The 18,703-nt window shown below is 41.3% G+C and overlaps 2 protein-coding genes and 1 long non-coding RNA gene across 5 annotated transcripts in view; 1 reads left to right on the top strand and 2 right to left on the bottom strand.

Moving 5' to 3' along the window:
- Positions 1-1,781: 1,781 nt before the first annotated feature.
- Positions 1,782-13,024, bottom strand: LOC103155798 (ras-related protein ORAB-1). The gene is made up of 6 exons (XM_007577640.2): positions 12,495-13,024; positions 8,932-9,004; positions 8,738-8,833; positions 5,579-5,674; positions 4,275-4,406; positions 1,782-2,734 (listed from the first exon to the last, which is right to left on the bottom strand). Exons 1-6 carry the CDS (start codon positions 12,506-12,508, stop codon positions 2,534-2,536), a joined length of 612 nt encoding a protein of 203 aa, XP_007577702.1. The 5' UTR covers positions 12,509-13,024; the 3' UTR covers positions 1,782-2,533.
- Positions 5,682-7,864, top strand: LOC107833769 (uncharacterized). Its single transcript, XR_001659533.1, has 2 exons — positions 5,682-6,599; positions 6,633-7,864. It is a non-coding gene; the product is annotated as an uncharacterized LOC107833769 (long non-coding RNA).
- Positions 13,025-15,017: 1,993 nt separating the features above from the next.
- Positions 15,018-18,703, bottom strand: part of cep68 (centrosomal protein 68) — a 6,392-nt gene continuing 2,706 nt past the window's right edge. Inside the window, exons 3-8 of one of the 3 annotated variants that reach the window (XM_016663819.1) lie at positions 17,644-18,633; positions 16,444-16,618; positions 16,218-16,363; positions 15,998-16,120; positions 15,565-15,661; positions 15,018-15,466 (exon numbers count right to left, since the gene is read on the bottom strand). In XM_016663819.1, coding sequence (XP_016519305.1) covers positions 15,303-15,466; positions 15,565-15,661; positions 15,998-16,120; positions 16,218-16,363; positions 16,444-16,618; positions 17,644-18,633 — 1,695 coding nt within the window. In that variant the 3' untranslated portion in view covers positions 15,018-15,302. The remainder of the gene's footprint in view (positions 15,467-15,564; positions 15,662-15,997; positions 16,121-16,217; positions 16,364-16,443; positions 16,619-17,643; positions 18,634-18,703) is intronic. The other 2 variants (XM_016663820.1, XM_007577637.2) reach the window with 2 other exon arrangements.

The raw sequence follows: 18,703 nt of genomic DNA, 5'->3' as shown, positions 1-18,703 counted from the left end.
GGATTTTTAGAATGCAGAATGATATTTAAGTGTGCCATTTCATTTTAACTATTTGAAAGTAACATCGACTGATAAACACTAAATTTAATATCTTAAATTTCCTCAACGGAGGCAGCAGCCTTCAACAGGAAGAGAATCATTATTATCTGTAAAAAAAAAGAAAAAACAATATAGTAATAGCATTTAGTTTGCATTATTCAATGTAAAAAAAAAAATAAAAAATTCTATCATGCTAGTTTAATTCTTTTGGGAGGCCCCTGGTGGTTTGGGGGCCCTAAGCAGCCGTTTACCTCGCATCACCTTGTGCCAGCTCTGCTTCAGGATGTTTTGACCGCACTCTGTATTCATGGAAGCCTTATTTGGCAGAATAGAAGGAAGCCCACTTCTTTGGATATGAAACAACTCCACATGGACAGGATCAGGATTCTTTGGCTCTGCATGCCTCATGGTGATGCTCATCTTCAATGTTCCTTTCTGTCTTTTTGAAACAATGAGAACGATTCATGGGAGAAAAGACCATTAGCCCCTCTTCTGCTGCCCCATCCTTGTTCCTCCAGCAGAGTGTATTTCAGTCTGTACTTGATGTTTTTCATGGAAGTTCCCCCTGTGCTTCCATTCTTGTTCAGTCAAGCCTCATTTCTCCCAACAAGCTGCGGTTTCCATTAAACGCCTGCAGAGGTCACTAAAGACCGGTTAAATCCGAACACCCAACAGTTCAGTCCAAAATGACTTTCATTTATCCTCTTCATTTAATTTCATATGTTTAAAATCTTTTTTTTTTTTGGTTAACAATGTGTCTTCTGCTCCACATACCTGTCAAGTCTCCCGTTTTTAAACTACCGTTTTTCTCCCCCTTTCCCGTATTATTTCACATAAATATTCCGGACTGTGCCGCCTGCTCTCATGTTAGTCCCCCGGTCTTATGTTACCCTGTGTTCAGCAACAAGCTGGAGTTTTTCTTGAACTGGAAACAAACTGTAGCACTCTCAGTTTGAGGTTGGCTATTGTGCTGAACAATGGAGCACTGTTCTAACATTCTTATCCACGTATGGCATACCAAACGTTTTGCAGCTCTCCAACTCTGAAATAAAGGAAGCTGCATGTGTTCATCTCATGCTTTTAACTCAGGGAGCAGGCGAGTCTGGGGAGTAAATATACATTTCCCCAAATCATCATCCTTTTTAAATAGGGGTGCACCGATTGCAGTTTTCCGGCTGATCCTCGATCTTTAAAAGGGCCCGATTGATACCAATTTGTTTCTTAAGTCGAGACATTGACAAAGTAGTTTTTTTTTTGAGCTTTTTTGTTCTCAGATTCCCCAAAATTAAGGAAATTGGGTTAAATGTATTGCTGCAACCCTACATTTTAAACATATACTTTCTGTGAATAAATCAATTATTTACTATTAACACATGGTTGAGCTTTCTACCAGTGGTCAGGCCTTAAATATGGAACCTGTGGAAAAGCCAGACTCAGTGTTTGGTTATGAACCAAACAGAAGAACCGATGATGGACAGACAGATGGACAAAGTGATGGATAAACAAAAAGGCAACATGATGCGACTCAGGGATGGGTGGACAAACAAGAGGCTGGACAAACGGATGAACAAACGGGCGAATAACTGAACGGAAGAACTTTTATTTAATGGGATAGTGAATAATGTGTGAAAGTACAATTCAACTGGTTGTCCTTAGTACGTGGAAAACCCGTAAACTCCATATTGGTCCAGAATGAATGTGTGCATCAAGAAAAAGAAAAAAAAAAAGATCAGCCCATGTGGTACAGTATGGTAGTACAATATTTATTTTCCGTTTAAGTGTTACATATTGAGCAAGAAACTTACAGTTGTCTTCAGCCACAAATTGAATGCAGAGATAAAGACCAATTCAGGAATGTGTCAGACACAAGAGAACTGGCTAACTCAATTGTACATATATATACATAATGTTTATGTACATATACGGATGTTGCACTAGACTTTAGAAGAGCTGAGATGATGATGATGATGAGCAGAAGTTGGTATGAAAAAAAAAATTAAAACACCTTCAGATGGGGACAGAGAGACAGGTGCTGAGAAAAAAAGAAAAAAAGAAAAAAAGATGACAGTAAGACAAGAAACGATCACAGAAAGAGAGGAAAGAAACAGAAACCTTAATGAACCCAATTGGTTTACCAACCCTGCTGCAGGAATGAAAACACACACACACACCCACCCACACGCACATGCACACAGTGTTCTCATGAAGCTGTATTCACAGGGCCGAATGAAAGTCTCTGACCGGTCTGAGAAGGGGCGTCGGTCGAATCATCGCCTATCAACCTAATTAGTCAACAGCAGGACAGTAAGACAAGAAAGATTCTTCTGTTTGTTTTGGTAGAGCGGCTACAGTATGTACAGTACAAACTTCATCTTGTTCTCACACACATGAATCGAGACTTCGCTGTCTTGTCTGCTGTGGGGGTTTGTGTGGGACACAGTGGAGCTTGGGAAGGGGCCTGCAGAGTAAAGAGAGGGGAGTGGTGCTTCGTGTCTCAGCAGCAGCCTCCTGATGAAGGCTTAACAGTAGTGCCTGGAGTCAGCTTCACGTTGGGCTTCTCTCCTCCTCCGGCTGTGGCCCCGGGGCCCATCCTCTTCTTGATTTCGGCGGCCATGGTCATGAAGGCCTGCTCCACGTTGGTGGCGTTTTTGGCGCTGGTTTCCAAAAAGGGGATTCCCAGAGAGTCCGCGAACTCCTGCAAACAGAACGCTGGGTTTAGCAAAGTGGCAAATCGGGAGAGGAGAGAAACAGATGGCTTTCATTTAATAGAAATCTGCTGTTGTAAAAAGGACTCCACATCTAAACACAGTAGATTAAAATCTCCTTCATGTGGCTCGCTGTAAACTGGTCCAACACAGAAAATGTTCTCCATTCGTCTCTTCCTTTCTGCACAGCATTCCCATAACGTGCAAGGCGGAGAGAAAGGGGCTGATCACAGCTCTCTCTGGAAACTTTCAGCCATTTTTTAAACTTTTACAGCAACACAACCTGATGGATTATTGACATTTCCATCTTATTCGAGACCTGGCAAACATGTAAACCAGATTCCAAACTTCTCCACCCTTTTCCAGACAGTCCAGGAAGCCTCCCCGTTTCTCCACCACTTATCTCTTCTGCTGCTTCCTTCTAGACATTCCAGCTCCTGGCTAACTCAATAATTTCTATTCACATCAATAGCCTGCATGTGGATGACTAAATTCCATCTGCATCACACTGTTCCTTCTGTATGTTCAATTTTGTATGTCAGACAGTACTGACCCTGACGTTACGCTCTTCAGAACTCGGCCCTCCACGCCATGACGGAGGTCAAAACATCTAATGAGCTCTTGTAAAGCCCGTCAAAAAAACAAAAAAAAAAACACATCAGGTAGTCTGACATCGCTTTTACTTAGTGGATTTCACTTTAAAAATGGTCGTAGGATGCTGCAAGGTCGGCGACATAAACATACAAAACCAAACTTGTCATTTTATTGTATAACTTTTAATGAGGAAAGATACGGTGGCAATAGCAGCAGTCAATCATAATGACTGGCACGTTTGCAGTGAAGGTAGAGCAAAGAGGAAGCTTGGGTCAGTTTCTAAACTAGCCATTTCAAACTTATGTAAATACCGTCTATGAGCCCCAACCAAGTGTGCTACATTGACAGACAAATTAGCTTCACTTGAACAAGTAGAATTTATGGTTAAACTGGCAAAAACTACTTGGGAAAACAATTTCCCTCTCTGCGTTACACCCGTCCCTCATTTCTGACATCCATTATGGCCCCTACAGTGACGCAGTTGCATAGGGTCAATACAAAGGACCTTACAGACTTCTGGTTTCATGGCAACACATCATATTGACAACACTCAGGTATCGTTTATCCAGTTGAGAAGAACAGAAGTGATGGAAATGTCGCCACTCGTTGCATGTCAGGCCTCCCACAGTAGTACTGTTTATGCTGACGGTCAACACAACGACACCAGACGCCCACTTGGTTTTAACTGAACAACAACCAGATGTTTGACCTGCTCTAAACCATGACAGTCATTCAGATTTGAAATGGTGCCATAACATATTTTGGAGATGCTACCATTTTCTGTTAACACAACATTTTGCCACAAAAATATAAATAAAGCCAGAAACAAGTTTAGCGGAAGACGTCCTTCTCTAAGAGGCTCTGCATCTTGAACTCTTGCACAAAGTTTCCAAATCTATGCGCAGATCTGGGAAGCACTAGTAATGAGGTACCTACCTTTGCTGTTGTATAATCCACCACTTTCTTTGTTGTCAGGTCACACTTGTTCCCAACCAATAACTTGTTGACATTTTCACTGGCATAGCGGTCAATCTCCTGTAGCCACTGTTTGACATTGTTGAAGGACTCCTGAGACACAAAGCAGATCAACGTTAGGCCACTCCAGCAGTGGAGGCTGGTTTAGCTCAACACTGCTCAGAAACTGGTTTAGTTCAACATGAGGCCAGGTAGCTCCCAATACATTCTCATATAAATGACAGACTGTAGTCCGAGCAGCTTCCATGTTCTAAAAGATGGTCAAGATGCTGTGGGGATGGATTTCTACTACAACTGCACAGCATTACGCTGCCACCACCCTGTTTCACAGTAGAGAAGGCAAGTTATGTTGGGTTTGCAGTGATAGCTGTCCACCTTTAATAGTGTTATTTAGGTCTCCTCTGACCACTGGAGGTGGCCTCTCCATGGGAATGTGCAAACAAGACATCTGATGGCTTTTTTTTTTTTACCAACAATGGCTGGTATTGTGTTTTATGTGTTTCCCTGCTTTTCTACACCTAATTCAGCTGATTGCAGTTCAGCAAACACCTGTCAACTGAAATCACCTGTGCTGAAGCAAGGAAACATCCAAAACATGCAGGGCAGTGTGCCTTGAGGACCAGGGTTAGGAAACAGTGCTCTAACAAACCTCGACAGAAAATGTGTCATTAGCCTCAGATTAAATCACTCACCGGTGAACTCTCCTTACTAATTAAGGGATTCTGAGCCAGTTGGTTGCACTCAGTGCTTAATTTGAGTCAGTTATACTGGATTGCATTCAATGGTATCACAATGAACGGGGCTCAACAAAAATGAAAGCACGTTACACTTTAAAATAGAATGACATCTGAAAACCACATCTCTTTTCCCTTCCAAGGTAAGTTTTAGATGACCTTACGATGGCTTGATAATTCTATTCAGCTTTATGGTTGGTGCAGAACGAAAACTGGTTTAAGAGCTACGAAAACTTTTACAAACCATCATCCGGATGTTTTATGATCAACCCGTTGTCTATCATAAGAAGCAATGTTACCAATAAGTGCTTACAAGAAAATATCTCTGGGACTTCAGAAGGAACTTTGGAACTTCCACAAATAAAAACATGACTTCTCACAGCAATCCTCCATTTAGCAATAGAGGATTGTTAAATTGCAATAGAATTAACAATGTATTAGCTTGTTAAGATCAGCTATCAAAAATGGAGTAGCTGCCATTTGAGCTACATCCATCCACGTAGTGAAATGTCAGTGTAAAGCAGGACCAACCTGATCTGTGACATCGTAGACTACAATGATACCATGAGCACCTCTGTAGTAGCTGGATGTGATTGTACGAAACCTCTCCTGTCCCGCTGTATCCCACTGTTGAAGAAAAACAAACAGATGAACACTGGGAACAGAAATACTTGTTGATTTTATTTGAAAATGTACAAAGCCATTAAACTACACAATTATACAAGAACATAAAAATGATTGCCCTAAACTTAGTTAACATTTGTCCAGAGCTTCCTTTGAGTCCTTCGAACCACCTCGGATCATTTGTGGTTTCGCCACTTTAAATTGGAACTGAAGCGGCGGTCTTGCTTGTTTGACATTGTTGCTACTCTTTACTTATACATTGGTTTCTGATTCAAACAGACATCAAACCAGTCTTAATATGTCAGGCGTTAAACCTGACTTTTTCAGCTGCTGACCCCTAGGCAGGGCGTCCCCAAGCGAATGAAAATGATATGGAAAATTATGAATCAAAATTTTATATGTGCAAATTTAACGAGGTTATTTATGTGTGTGTATGTGTGTGTGTGTTTTAAAGTGCAATTAGAGCTGCTTCAAACTAAAGCACGAATTGGCTGCATTATCTAGTTTCAGTGGTTTAATGTTATTTTTTTATTAATTTTGATCTTTTTATTTCATTAAACTTTCTAACCACAAATGATGGTCTGCAACACAAATGCATATCTCAGTGAAATGAAATAATAATAATTTAAAAAAATCCACATAATAAGAGTTCTGCATGAGTTTTTACTGCTGAGAAACTCTACAGGGAGTTTTAAATCTGCTGCGTTTTATCTGACAACCTTCTGCTTTTACAAGCAAGCTTGACTCTGCTTTAAATTGCAGGATTTGAAGTCCAACACTCAGTCTATGTTTGTTGGTTTTATTGTGCCGCAGCTCCTCTGCTGTAACAGACACCGTCGACCAGGCCCAAGCTCACACCATTAAATATACAAACAAATAAATAAGTAAACGGGCGTCGTCGTATGCTGCAGTACATTTGGACTTTGGGGTTGGGGGGATTGAATATGACTGCTTTAAATAGTGCCAGATGAAATTATTGGTCAATTCAGAGTAAAAAAAAAAAAAAGTTATATTTTAAAATGCTTTTTAATTTTTACTATTTTACCATAGAGGAAACTATGCTTACTTGGTATTTGGCACCCTGACAGAAGTGAGGTTGTCGTTTCACGCCATCGGCCCTTCTGACTAAGCCTGTTACGATAACAAATACTGCAGCCTCTGTAAGTGAACATGGCTTTTAAGCATTGAAAGAACAGAAATGGATTGCTGATGTTAGCTTGCATTGATAACTGCAGTTAGCCTGGTCACTTATGGTTCTTTTCCACTACAACCAGAGGCGGCTCAACTCTACATAGTTTAACTTAGGTTTTTTTCCATTACAATTAAGTAAGAGGTCTAAGTGGGTGGGATGGTCATGCAGTTGGGTGGTCATGGAGTCTGGAGCGCTATGTGATCTGTACAGGACACAGCTAGGGACATAAAGCCATGTTGAACATTCTACTCAGACAGAATTTTTTTTGTCAGATTATTGTCACTTTATTACGAGTTTTTCTGAATGGCGGCTCGAGTTATTGTAAGAGAGTTGCTCTTGTGATGCAACTAGTTAATCCACCTCTTAGCCAATCAGTGACCAACAGTCTTCTGAGTAGGGCTGCACAATTTTATCAGTTCTATGATATTTATCAATATTTTTTTTTTCCCTCAGAAAGTATAGATTTTTCATCCGCGAGTATCAATACATTAAGTTCTAATTTGAGTTCTATGTCAAATCCACATGAATTAAATGACAGCTATCACACATGACATTTTTACCCAGCTGCACATGTATGAATGAAACAACCAGTTACAAATTAAATAATGAAATTAAATTACATTATCTAATATAAGGGAATAAGACAAAAAAGGTTCCTTTTCTGCATAACCAAATACACAAAGCCACACAATTACCATTTAAACAAAGTAAATGTTTAACAAAAACATTTATTACACCAGTATTACACCATCAGTTCAATTAACTCAATCCAAGTCTAAGGAACAGTCACAAAATGCCACCAAAATCACTCTGTCCCTCTAAAATCTTTCAGAAAATCTTAAAAATGTATCAAATTGTATTGTTCGCTGAACATTGTGATTTATATCTTACTGTGAGCAGAATATTACGTATTGTATTGTTTAGTGAGATTACTGTATCGCTACAACCCCACTTCTGACATCATGTTTCAGCCAGACTCACTGCATGCGAGTGAAGTGGGTTCCAGAAAAACCATGTAATGGTTACTAGTGGAAAATCCTTCTAATCATGGAGAGCAGAACCCAGCAGCTCTGAGTAGGTGCTGGCCCAAAAGGACAAAATGTGATTACAGACAGTAAAGCCTGAAAATGGTAATGAGATAGAGATACTGTACACTGGTCATAGTGGAAACACCGTGTGGCATAAACATGGGGACGTTCCTGACAATCTGTGCATAAAAGTGTGCATTCACACCAGATTTCTTTAGTCCACTTTAATCAAACTCGAGTTCAATCAGTTCTAGAAAGTCCGATTCAGTTGGGGAGTTGTGAATGCATAATCGAACTCTGATGCGGACTAAAAAAAGCGAACCCTGGTCTGCCTACAAAACCCAGGTATGTGTTCGGTTGAAGTGGACCATGGTGAGCTTCTAATGAATATGTGAACACCAAGCGGACTGGAAACTGCTCCAAAAGCAGGAAGTTGACTACAGCGCAGGGCATTCTGGGTAAATATAAACAAAACAAATGCCATTGCTAACAGGAGAAATGGCTCATGGTCTTTTGCCAAAGACAGAAGAGACTACCAAATCTCACACCACTACATTTTTGTTTGTATCCTTGAAGAAGGGACCTTCAACGGTTGTTGGTGCAGGGCCACCATAAGCGAGGGGATCGATTTTTAAATTAGTTTAGTTTGTTTGACAACAGTGTGAAAAAGAACTGCAGCAGCTGAAAATTTAACAAATGTTGCAACTTTGCCCCCAATCGCAGTCTACCGGGCTATCAGGTGTGAAAACACATCATAACTGCTTCCAGCAATACAAATTAAATAATGAACAACAGATATTCACCAAGAAAAATCTACAAACTAGAAAGAACCTGTGGGATGCTTACAATCTGAAGTTTAATGGTCTTTCCATCAAGTTCTATGGTTCGTATTTTGAAGTCCACACCAATAGTGCTAATGTAACTTTCTGTGTATGTGTCATCCTAGAGGGAGAGAGAAAGAGAAAAAGAGCTGGTCAGACGGTTCACATATCCTGTTCACTTCCTTCCATGTTCTGAATGTGCTTTTCTGGAAAACTCACCGCAAACCGGAGAAGAAGGCAAGACTTTCCAACACCAGAGTCACCAATCAGGAGCAGTTTGAATAAATAGTCACTGTGAAGGAGGGGATAAAAACATGGTTAGAAGTGCTAACTAAGCAAGTTACACATTATTCACAGTTAACGGCAGCCACAAAGGAATGATTCTAGATGCCCGGGTTCTTCTTGATCTCTCAGATCAACCGTTTTGTTTCTATGAGTTTGCAGAGTAAACTCCAGTTGAGACTGGATTTTACTTTTACCGGGAAACATAACATTCATGGCAGTGAAACTGTAGAGAGCTCTAGCACATCTCCAGAGGAAGTTCGGTCAAGCTGACTGGTCCCTGATCATGTGACTGGACCGGTGAAGTCAACAGAAAAATCTTGGGAGGGCCAAGAAGACAGAAGCAGCACACATTGGTCATATGTTGCAACAGGGACTGCAGCCCCTGTTTACTGGGATCATGTAACAGTTGTGTCAACTATTCCCAAAGTATCAAGCAAATGAAGGGGGTACTTTCCCCCTAATCAGTAAGCCTGGTTACTGATACAACCTGTGCTGCTGACTATGGATCAGTGCTGCTCACAGGATGCATCCCTGAACTTTTTATGCTGACTCAAAGAACGCAAGTTAAGTTCCTCAGTCTGTAGGCTGGAAACGGTGATATAGGATGGCACAATGTAGCAAACTGCAATCTGTGTTGCAACATTAACATGGGCACTATCACAATCCAGGGTTTCCCCCAGTGTATTACAAGCCTGGCGGGCCACCAGGCTTTACTTGTGGCCCCACCAGGTTAAGTATTGTTTATTTATTTGGTTTCTTTTGAAATGTTTGGATTTTTTAAGACTTTATTGTTGGTGTTCAGATATTAATCTTCCAATAACACATAATTATCAAGTGATATTTTCAAAATGTCTGTCAACTTTAAGCATTGTTTAACTCAAAAACATGGCGGGCCGCTGGATGAATGACTGCCGAGCGCCGCAACCACCGGGCTTAGCCCTGGGGGGAAAGCTTGCAATCTCAAAGGACTGTTTGGATGCAATGTGAGGTATGTTATAATATGTCAATAAGACACTTGAAAATGTCCTGCAGGACAGTAAAAGTCCTTGGGATGGACTTTTAATGACCTACATGGTAAAGCTAGAGATGAACCCATCACAGATTTCCAATTTTATCTCAGAAGTTAGAAGAAAAATATGGGTTAAAAGCAAAGTTGTCATGACAAATTCTGAATTTCTACCTTGCCAACTAAGGCATAGGGCAGGGCCTGCTGTTATTATACCCAGATTAGCCCATTTGGTGAGGAACACCCTGCAACAAGGTGGCAGACAGCCAACAGTCAAGTCTAAACCAACTCCTGCTCTTCTAGCAGTAACCACAGGAAACTGCTCTTTCCTAATAATTACTTTATGGCAACTGTTTAACCTGTTAGTTTCATTACTTTGTTTTACTGAGCAGCTGGAGAGAAATGAAAACAATATGCCCCCATCCGTCTGAGTAATATCTCATCTTCCCAAAGAGGATCCACTCTCCAGTGTCATTGTAAAGAATCCCAGTCATTCCCTCTTCATTAGGCGTCTCACTGGGAACAATGGTTTTTCATACTGAATACTGACCAATCACTGTTCTGTGGGAGTTTAGGAACATGCAGACCAAAACCAGCTGAATGAAGAAAAGCTGTGCTTTCTTGTTTTATTGTTCTCAGCTGAATCTCAGTTCTTCAACTAATCTAAACTTCCCGAATCATGTCTGAGGAATATTTAACTGAGTGGAACAGGGAGCCGACGTAAACAAGCTATAGAACAATCTTGGATCACATCCAAGATCAGATTGTTCCCAAACTTCTCCGTTCCACTTTTATGAATGGAAACCTAAAGAGACAGGAAGCTCAACTGCCTGATTACTCAACACTGCTGTGAGGAAATCCAGGGCCCGTCCTGTGACATGTGACCCACACATGACTGAGAGGCTGTGGAGAGCTGTTAGAGCATATGACTGAAAACTGAGTCATTTACAACACCAGAACCAGCTTTAAAAAAAAAACTGTTATCCTGACATAAACAATGGACAACTCCTGCTGCAAACCTGCTTAGCTGCTTCACATTGATACACTGTAATAATCATCATCCATCCACAACTAGCTTAGGCATCTAGAACAACAACCAGAAGTTGGCTTCTGATTCAGCACTACAGTAAAAAGCTATTCTACTGCTTATATTTTATCTTCTTGTTCAGCACTTTGTTTGAAGTTATTATCATTATGAGGAATTTGGACAACATTTGTTGTAACCTGGTTCAAATTCCAAAACAGACTGGTTGAACCTGTACTGGATTATTCGACAGTAATGGGGAGTTTCTTGAAAGAATGGCACATTAGTTCAATAGTAATTCAGTACAGGTTGGACTGGTCCAAGTGCTGTGGATTTTAAAGAAGACTCATTGATCAGAATAATAATAATAATAAAAAAAACACAGTTTAAACATATAATTTAAAGAATCTGTAAACAGAAACACAGCCTGGCCCAGTTTGACCAGAATAAGTAGGTTTTCAATCCTGCCTTGTTGGGAAAACATTAAAATGGTTATTTGGGTTTTCACAAGACATTCACTGATCTTTTTTTTTTTCTTTTTCGATTTCCAGTTTTCCTTCTCAGGAAAGAGAAAACTACAATGAAAAGGAAGTAATTCTTTTTATTATCCATCAAAACTGTATCTTTAACCACAGTTTTACTAAACTCACACAAGTGCAGTAGAGTACTTGCAGCTAACTGGTGCTAGTAAACACCACAAATTGGTGGAAGTTCTTGGTTTTGATCTGTTTAATGAAAAAGAGAAATAAAAATCCCACAGTTTCAGTGACTGGTTGATCGGAAGGAATCAATGGAAAATAAGTCAATACCCATTTCTAGACGACTTACTGATGAATAATTAAGATTTCACAAATAGAACAAAAAAACAGTTTTAGGAATCACAAGCTTTGTTTCTAAGAATCTATACAGCGTGAGAATCAGTCCAAGTCAGGTTTGATCGTAATAACTGTTCTAGATTTTGAGGTAGACCTGATCAAAGTTGGCCCAGATTCACCAAAAGCAGCTGCATATGCCCTTCGTAGTCGAGTCAGAAGCACCAAATTGGTTGCTAACTTCTTAACAAGCTTTTTATTTCAACTTTATAAAATCCGTAGATGATAGCCGGATCTTTTAAGCTTGTGAGACCAGCCGTCCAGCCAACAGGAGTTAACGTTCAAGCTAACTCTTCAATATGGCACCTTTGTCCCGTATTTACAACTTAAGAGTGAAATCTGGCCAGCCAACACAGCTGTCAGTGAAGCCCACCAGCCGTCGCCCAACAGCTGCTTAATAAGCCATTAGTGGATAGCCGACACAATGTTACATAAAGCGGTGCAATGTTCTGTATGCACACAGGTGTACATGAAGGCCACAAGTCAGCTGATGTTCCACGTTCACTCCGCTCTTCACATATTTTCCAGTGCTGACTTGTTAGCACAGAGCTAACCTTAACTAGCAGTCCTCAGCATTTTAACTCGGGATACTTACTATTCGGGATTCATTGTCGACTCGTAGTGTCACCGTCCGCAGATAAGCAGGGCTGTCTTGAGGAAAAACGGGGACGACGACCAGCTTGTACCGCTCCCCGAAGCGCGACCCGGCTGCCTGTTTTCTCAGTAAAAATCCAAAATGGCTGCAACTTCAACCAGGAAACGGCTAACATCAGCCAGCTGCTAGGACGGAAGGGGGAAATAACACCACAAAATGCGTGGTTAGGCTTCAGTTGGGTTGAACAGACGCGTCGGTCGTTGTTTAATAAAACGGCTGAACGAACAGGCGGCTGGTGGTAGATGTGTCACAAACTGGCTGGTTAGTATGCGGCTACTGCAGCAGGGAACTGTCGAGCCCTAACCGGAGAGATTACATCATTTAGTGAAACGTGGCAGAGCTGAGTCAAACTACACATCTTACACTACTTCCGGCCATGGACTTCAACCTAAAAAACCTCGACAAGCTGTCGGTGCTAATGTTCACACCTGATAAAAATGGAATAGGATTATAAGGAGAAAACTCAAAAGAGTTCACCCCTCTGTCAAACGCCACTGACATCTAGTCACAGTGACTGACGGTCCTTTTATGTGTTTCCGTGGTTTCGTCGAAGCCCAGTTCTAACATCTGCTTTTATTACAGTTTTTCTCACATCGCCTTGGTGCGAACAAAATTGAAATTCTCAAAACTCCTTGTTCAATCTTCAAAATCATGTTGCCACTTATGCACATCAAAAAAGCTTTTTCCAAGTTGCAAATGCTTTTCATCGAGTGATGAAGCACTTTTTTTTTGCCTTTTCCTACATTTTCAATTACTTTTGTTATGTAGACCAAAATGTATTATACGAGTCTCTATTTAAAAGTGTACACCGTTGTATTGACAGATGTACAGACGTTTAATTTTGAGAGATAAACCAAGGATTTTGAGAAAGAAACTGGGTGTTGCGGGTAATCCATGGTGTTCTGCTGTTTGTACGAATTGTTTTGAGAAATGAACTTAAAATGTTGAAAATGATTTGAGAAATGCACCAAGGCGACTGAGAAAAAACTGTAAAAGTTCATTAACACACTTGTACCGACTCTCTTGTAGTTCTATGTGTGTTATCATTTAGATAAGTTGGACAGAGCAGAGAAAATGTTTCCCCCCCTCTCCCTTACTTAAATGTTTTAGACAGACTGATTATCTCAAAAATAGCCAAAGTACATACAAAAAAATACCATCCAAAGCAACATGGAACTGTTTCTTTTTACCTGCTCATGAATGAATATGCAATATTTTTAATGAAAGTAGAAAAAAACAAATTATTGAAGGTCAAAAAAATGCATCCCAGTCTTATGAGTGCAAATATGTATGTACAAGTATGCATATATGTGTAGACATGTACAAGTGTAGGTATGTGGATATAACTATATGGAGGAGGGTGTGTGTCTGCATTTATATGTACCTACCGCATATAGCAGGTCAGCATGCCCACTGTTATGTCTTGTTGGTAGAAGAAAGTACAACAGTATCAACAGCAGTTCTGCAACTCATTACCTAAAAACATTCCTCCTGCCCCCAACATCTGACTAAAATAAATCTGATTAAAAGTTCCTGAACTTTCGAGGTTGAGATTGCACTGCTGAAGTACATAATGAATTTATTTTAAGACTCTACACACACCTTACCAGGGGAGGTGGGAGGGTGGTGAGTATGACTGGAAGTGTTGAAACTCATCATTCAGAGCATCTAAACACATCATTCATACGTCAGACAGGTCAAAATGGAAATTATAAACCCTGGCACTTGACTTGGTTTATAAATAAAATCACAATCCTAAAAATGTTTTATTTATTAACATATCTTCCAGTACCATGTGACAAAATGACACAATGAAAATGCAGTAACCTTGGAGCTGTTTAATGAGACAAGAAGCTTCAGGATTATTTGATTAAGTTCATTTGGTTCATTTGGAGGCATGTCTCACAAGGAGGAGACGATATTAGGTCAAACTGGACCGACTGTACAGTGATGTTCAATAAATAAGAAAGGTGCATTCTGATGAGTTTGTCGGATTAGAAGTACCTTTTAAGCAACCTTTAAGCAGGTATTATTCTTCATTAAGATGTGATCTTTTAATCTTAAATGTTGTGTATTTATTAGCTGTAAGCAAGCACGAAATCTCAACTAACAGAAACAAAGGCTTGAAAAGTAATTCAGGGATTCCCCTAGTGTATTCTAAGCCTGGCGGGCCACCAGGCTTTACTTGTCCCCCCACCAGGCTAAGCATTGCTTATTTATTTAGGTCTTTTTTAAAATGTTTGCATTTTTAAAACTTTATAGTTGGTGTTCAGGTATTAATCTTTCAATAACACATAATTATCAAGTGATATTTTAATTTTTTCTGTCAACTTTAAACATATTTTAACTCAAAAACACAGCAGGCTGCTGGATGAATGACTGACCTAGAGCCCAACCACTAGGCTTAGCAAGTTTTCTAGCAGAAACCTTGAAACTTTTTTGTGCATTGAGTAACTGAAGCCCATGAGCTTTTCAATAATATTCTCATTCATTGAATATGACCTTATATGATTTCTGAAACATACTGGATACACTATGAGAAGCTTGAGAGCAACTCTTGCAGTGTCTTCAACCTGACTGGGAAACCTGGAAAACAGCCGATGGATGTCTGGAGCTGAAGTTGCTTTAAACAGCTGACCAGGGAAACAGTCAGTGGTTGGTCTGAACTGGAGGCAGTCATGAGGCTAAGAATGTCACTTTAAATACTAGTGTCAGAACTTCTCGTGGTCCGTCCACAAACTGGACTTATTAGGTTCCAGCAGAGTTCTTCTCTTCCCTCAGCTGAGTAGGACTGTGGTGAGTGGGCAGAGCCAGGGAGTCCATAGCGGACAGAATGGAGGAGAAAACGTGGTCCGAGTGATTCTGTAGAGCTCCGGTCTGCTTCTCGATAAGCAGCAGAGTGTCTTTTAAAACTGAAAACAAAAAGATGGGACATACTAGGGTCAGACTCTGGAGGAACATTTAATATTAGTCTCTTTTTTCATATATATCTATCATGTACATCACTGACATGGAGAGGTGCTGTTGATGCAGCTCAGAAGATGCTGTCCAGCACGGAGGACGCAAGATGTCAGAGGTTGATGGCTGCTCAACTCCTTCTGAAAGCTCTAAAAATAAATCAGAGTGTAGATCGCATGAAGCTGTAACTTATGGTTTGGGTTCTTACTACAGATGGGACACTCGGAGCAGATTTTCAATTGCTGTTGTTTGTAAAGCTTTGACCAGCTGATACCAATTTTGGCTCATTGCCATTGCACCAGACTTTTTAACAAGCTTTTCCCTTGCGCTTCAATTAAAAGATTAAGAATAGGCATCAAATTTTAACTGCTTCTTCTGTTCTCTACAGACAGCTCTGAATCCTGAGAAAACCAAAGCTATGAGGAATTTTTATTTATTTTTTTTTGATTAACCATTGTGAACATTTTGGGAGGTTTATTTGTTACCTGATAATCGGCCAGTGATGACTTCACACTGACGAAGTCCCCTGCAGGAGCAGCAATCCTCTCCATGCTCTGTGACAGGCCATACAGCTGCTGGATGAGCAGCTCTAGCTGTGAACAGAACAGCTGGGGGAAAAAAAACAAAAACACACACACACACACCATTCACCGTTTACCGTCTGCCATCAATGCACCGATTGCATCCAGCTCAGCTTGTTCCTACCTGGATGTGTTCGATCAGAGAGTCACTCTGCTCCTGGCCGTCGCACAGCTGCTTCAGCAAACGTTCCCTGACCCCCGTCACACTCAGCTGCCCCCTCACACCGCCACTACTCCTCAAAGCCTCAGATCGCCTGCCGCCGCTGGCTGCTGAGAAACAACACAAGTGAGAACAGGTGGGTGATGAAAAGAAGAATGTGTGTAGCGAGATATGGAAAGGAAATAAATACCTGTCTCTGCTGCACAGTGCTGCGTTCCTTCACATCCATCCTGTTTGTCCTTTGCAGTCTCTGGGGTTTTCTGTGAAGAGGTGATGGAGGGCAGCGTGGAGGTGGTGTCCCGGTCAAGAGATGCACAGGGGGCTGTCGCAGGCGGACTTATCTGGGCCGCCACCTCCCGCACCTTCTCCAAAAGACAAAAACCACAACATGTACCTGACTTTATGCTCCGTCACTTACTTTAAAAATGACAACTGTGTTTACTGTCTTTTAATCATCTGATGTACTCTTCTTCTGCTTTCACAAAAGTATAATTTTCCTTTTCTGTTTTTAAATAGACCATGTAGGGACGGAAATAGCTCACGACATCACCTGGCGTTACCTAGGAAGGCTGACAAAAATCAGTAACATTAACTGTTAACACCTACAAGTACAATATGTCATGATCTTCTTGGGTTTGGATAATGGTATGGGAAACGCTGCTGCGTCATGTTGCCAGAAAGGTTCGACTTAAATGGTTTCTTGATTTTGCAAGTCTGATTGTGATAGGCCTGGGTGTGGTAAAAAGGTGTGGCTAATCAAAGTTAATGACTTCAAGGTTTCCTCCAGAAAAATTGCTAAGCCCGGTGGTTGGGCTCTAGGTCAGTCATTCATCCAGCAGCCCGTTGTGTTTTTGACTTAAAAACTGTTTAAAGTTGACAGGAAACTTGAAAATATCACTTGATAATCAGTTATTCAATGATTGGAAAATGTATATCTGAACACAAACTATAAAGTTTTAAAAACTGCAAACATTTTAAAAAGACTTAAATAAATAAGCAATGCTTAGCCTGGTGGGGGCACAAGGAAAGCCTGGGTGCCCGCCAGGCTTATAATGCACTGGGGGAAACTAAGATTGGGCAATTGGACAAATTTATTAGCCATCCATGATAGACTGCGCCTTTCCATGGTTGTTGCTTTTTTAAGAACAAATGTTTTCTGTTATACTAAAAAAAAAAAAAAAAGTCCAAATTTCACTTGTGTAAATATATCACCCATGCCATTTTTTACACTGACAAATATCAGCTGGGAGAAGTTTGCATATCGCCCAACCTTGGAAGGCTGTGGACTTCTGTGATAATATTGATACAGTTTCCGCTGTGTGTATGATTGCATATTTAGGGAAATTTGTCGTTTTAGATTAAACCCTACACATGAAGCAGCTGGACTGACCTGTCTGGACAGCTGCTGCAGCTCCTTCAGCTGCTCTGGTAGAGGCCAGAACTCCTCGTCCACCTCTCCACCAACCCACCTGGACCGTGGGAGAACATTAGCGGAACGGATGAAAGCAGCGGACGAGGAGGCGGCTTCTGCATGGTGTTGATAGTCGTCGCCATTCCTGCTTTGATCGCTTCCAGCTCTGTCCCTGGTGCAGTCCAAACTGTCCACAGACAAACTGGTGAGATTGGCAATGGAGAGCGGTGTACTGCAGGGGGGAACATCCGAGGATGCGAGGAACACCTGCGGGTCAGGTGACCCGCTTCTGTCTCGGCTCCTTCCTCCTCCACTCTCAGAGGGTTCGAACCCTGACAGGCTGGCTGAGCTGCACAAGTGGTCCAACTCGATTCCTGAGTCCTTCATGTTGGGCTCAGTTCTTAGAAGATAGTCTTCTTGCAGCTCAGTGGAGTTCCATTCCCTGCTGACATGTCCTGGTCTCAAAGGGTAGGTGTAGTCCAGCAGCGCCTCATATTCTTTGTTTGGGTTCCAGGCAGCAGACTTTCTGTCTGGAGAAGGAGGCAAAGCTTTTGGAATGGCACAGGCCCAATAGTCCACCTGATACCAACACTCAGAGTTCACCGCTGAAGAACTCGTCTTCGTCCCTTCTACGCCACTCCCTTCCTTCGATCTCAAGTGGGCTTGGCTTATTCTGGGGTGGCGCGAGCGTGGCATGTAGGTTGGGTTGAGAACTGTGGAGGTCAGCTGTGGCCTCAGAGGAGGATTTATGCTCTGAACCTCTAGAATTGAGCTGGAGAAGCTTCGCTGAGCTGATCTGCCATGGAACGTTAATCCTGAAGGGGGTTCTCTGTGGCACCGTTCTGGAACAATCGAGGTTGAACTGGGTTTTTCTCCAGAGGCTGTGGGAAGTGAGAGGTCCCTTAGAGAGAGGCCATGCGTCTGTGGTGGGTTGACCCACTGCTTCATGGTGAGTCCAGAAGGCTCCTCCTGAAAGACGTCAAAGTATAAGTTTGAGGGTATGGTATTATATTTAGTTATATATATATATATATATATA

Source organism: Poecilia formosa, unplaced genomic scaffold (genome assembly GCF_000485575.1).
Source record: "Poecilia formosa unplaced genomic scaffold, Poecilia_formosa-5.1.2 Scaffold448, whole genome shotgun sequence".
NCBI lineage: Eukaryota > Metazoa > Chordata > Actinopteri > Cyprinodontiformes > Poeciliidae > Poecilia > Poecilia formosa.
This window is presented reverse-complemented; position numbering and strand designations above follow the sequence as displayed.

What these genes read in the sequence shown, in the direction of transcription:
- LOC103155798 (XM_007577640.2), bottom strand. An exon ending in AGACCATTAAACTTCAGATT is followed by an intron (nt 5,675 to 8,737) that starts GTAAGCATCCCA and finishes TTTCTTCAACAG; the next exon opens with TGGGATACAGCGGGACAGGA. An exon ending in TCTACGATGTCACAGATCAG is followed by an intron (nt 4,407 to 5,578) that starts GTTGGTCCTGCT and finishes TTTGTGTCTCAG; the next exon opens with GAGTCCTTCAACAATGTCAA.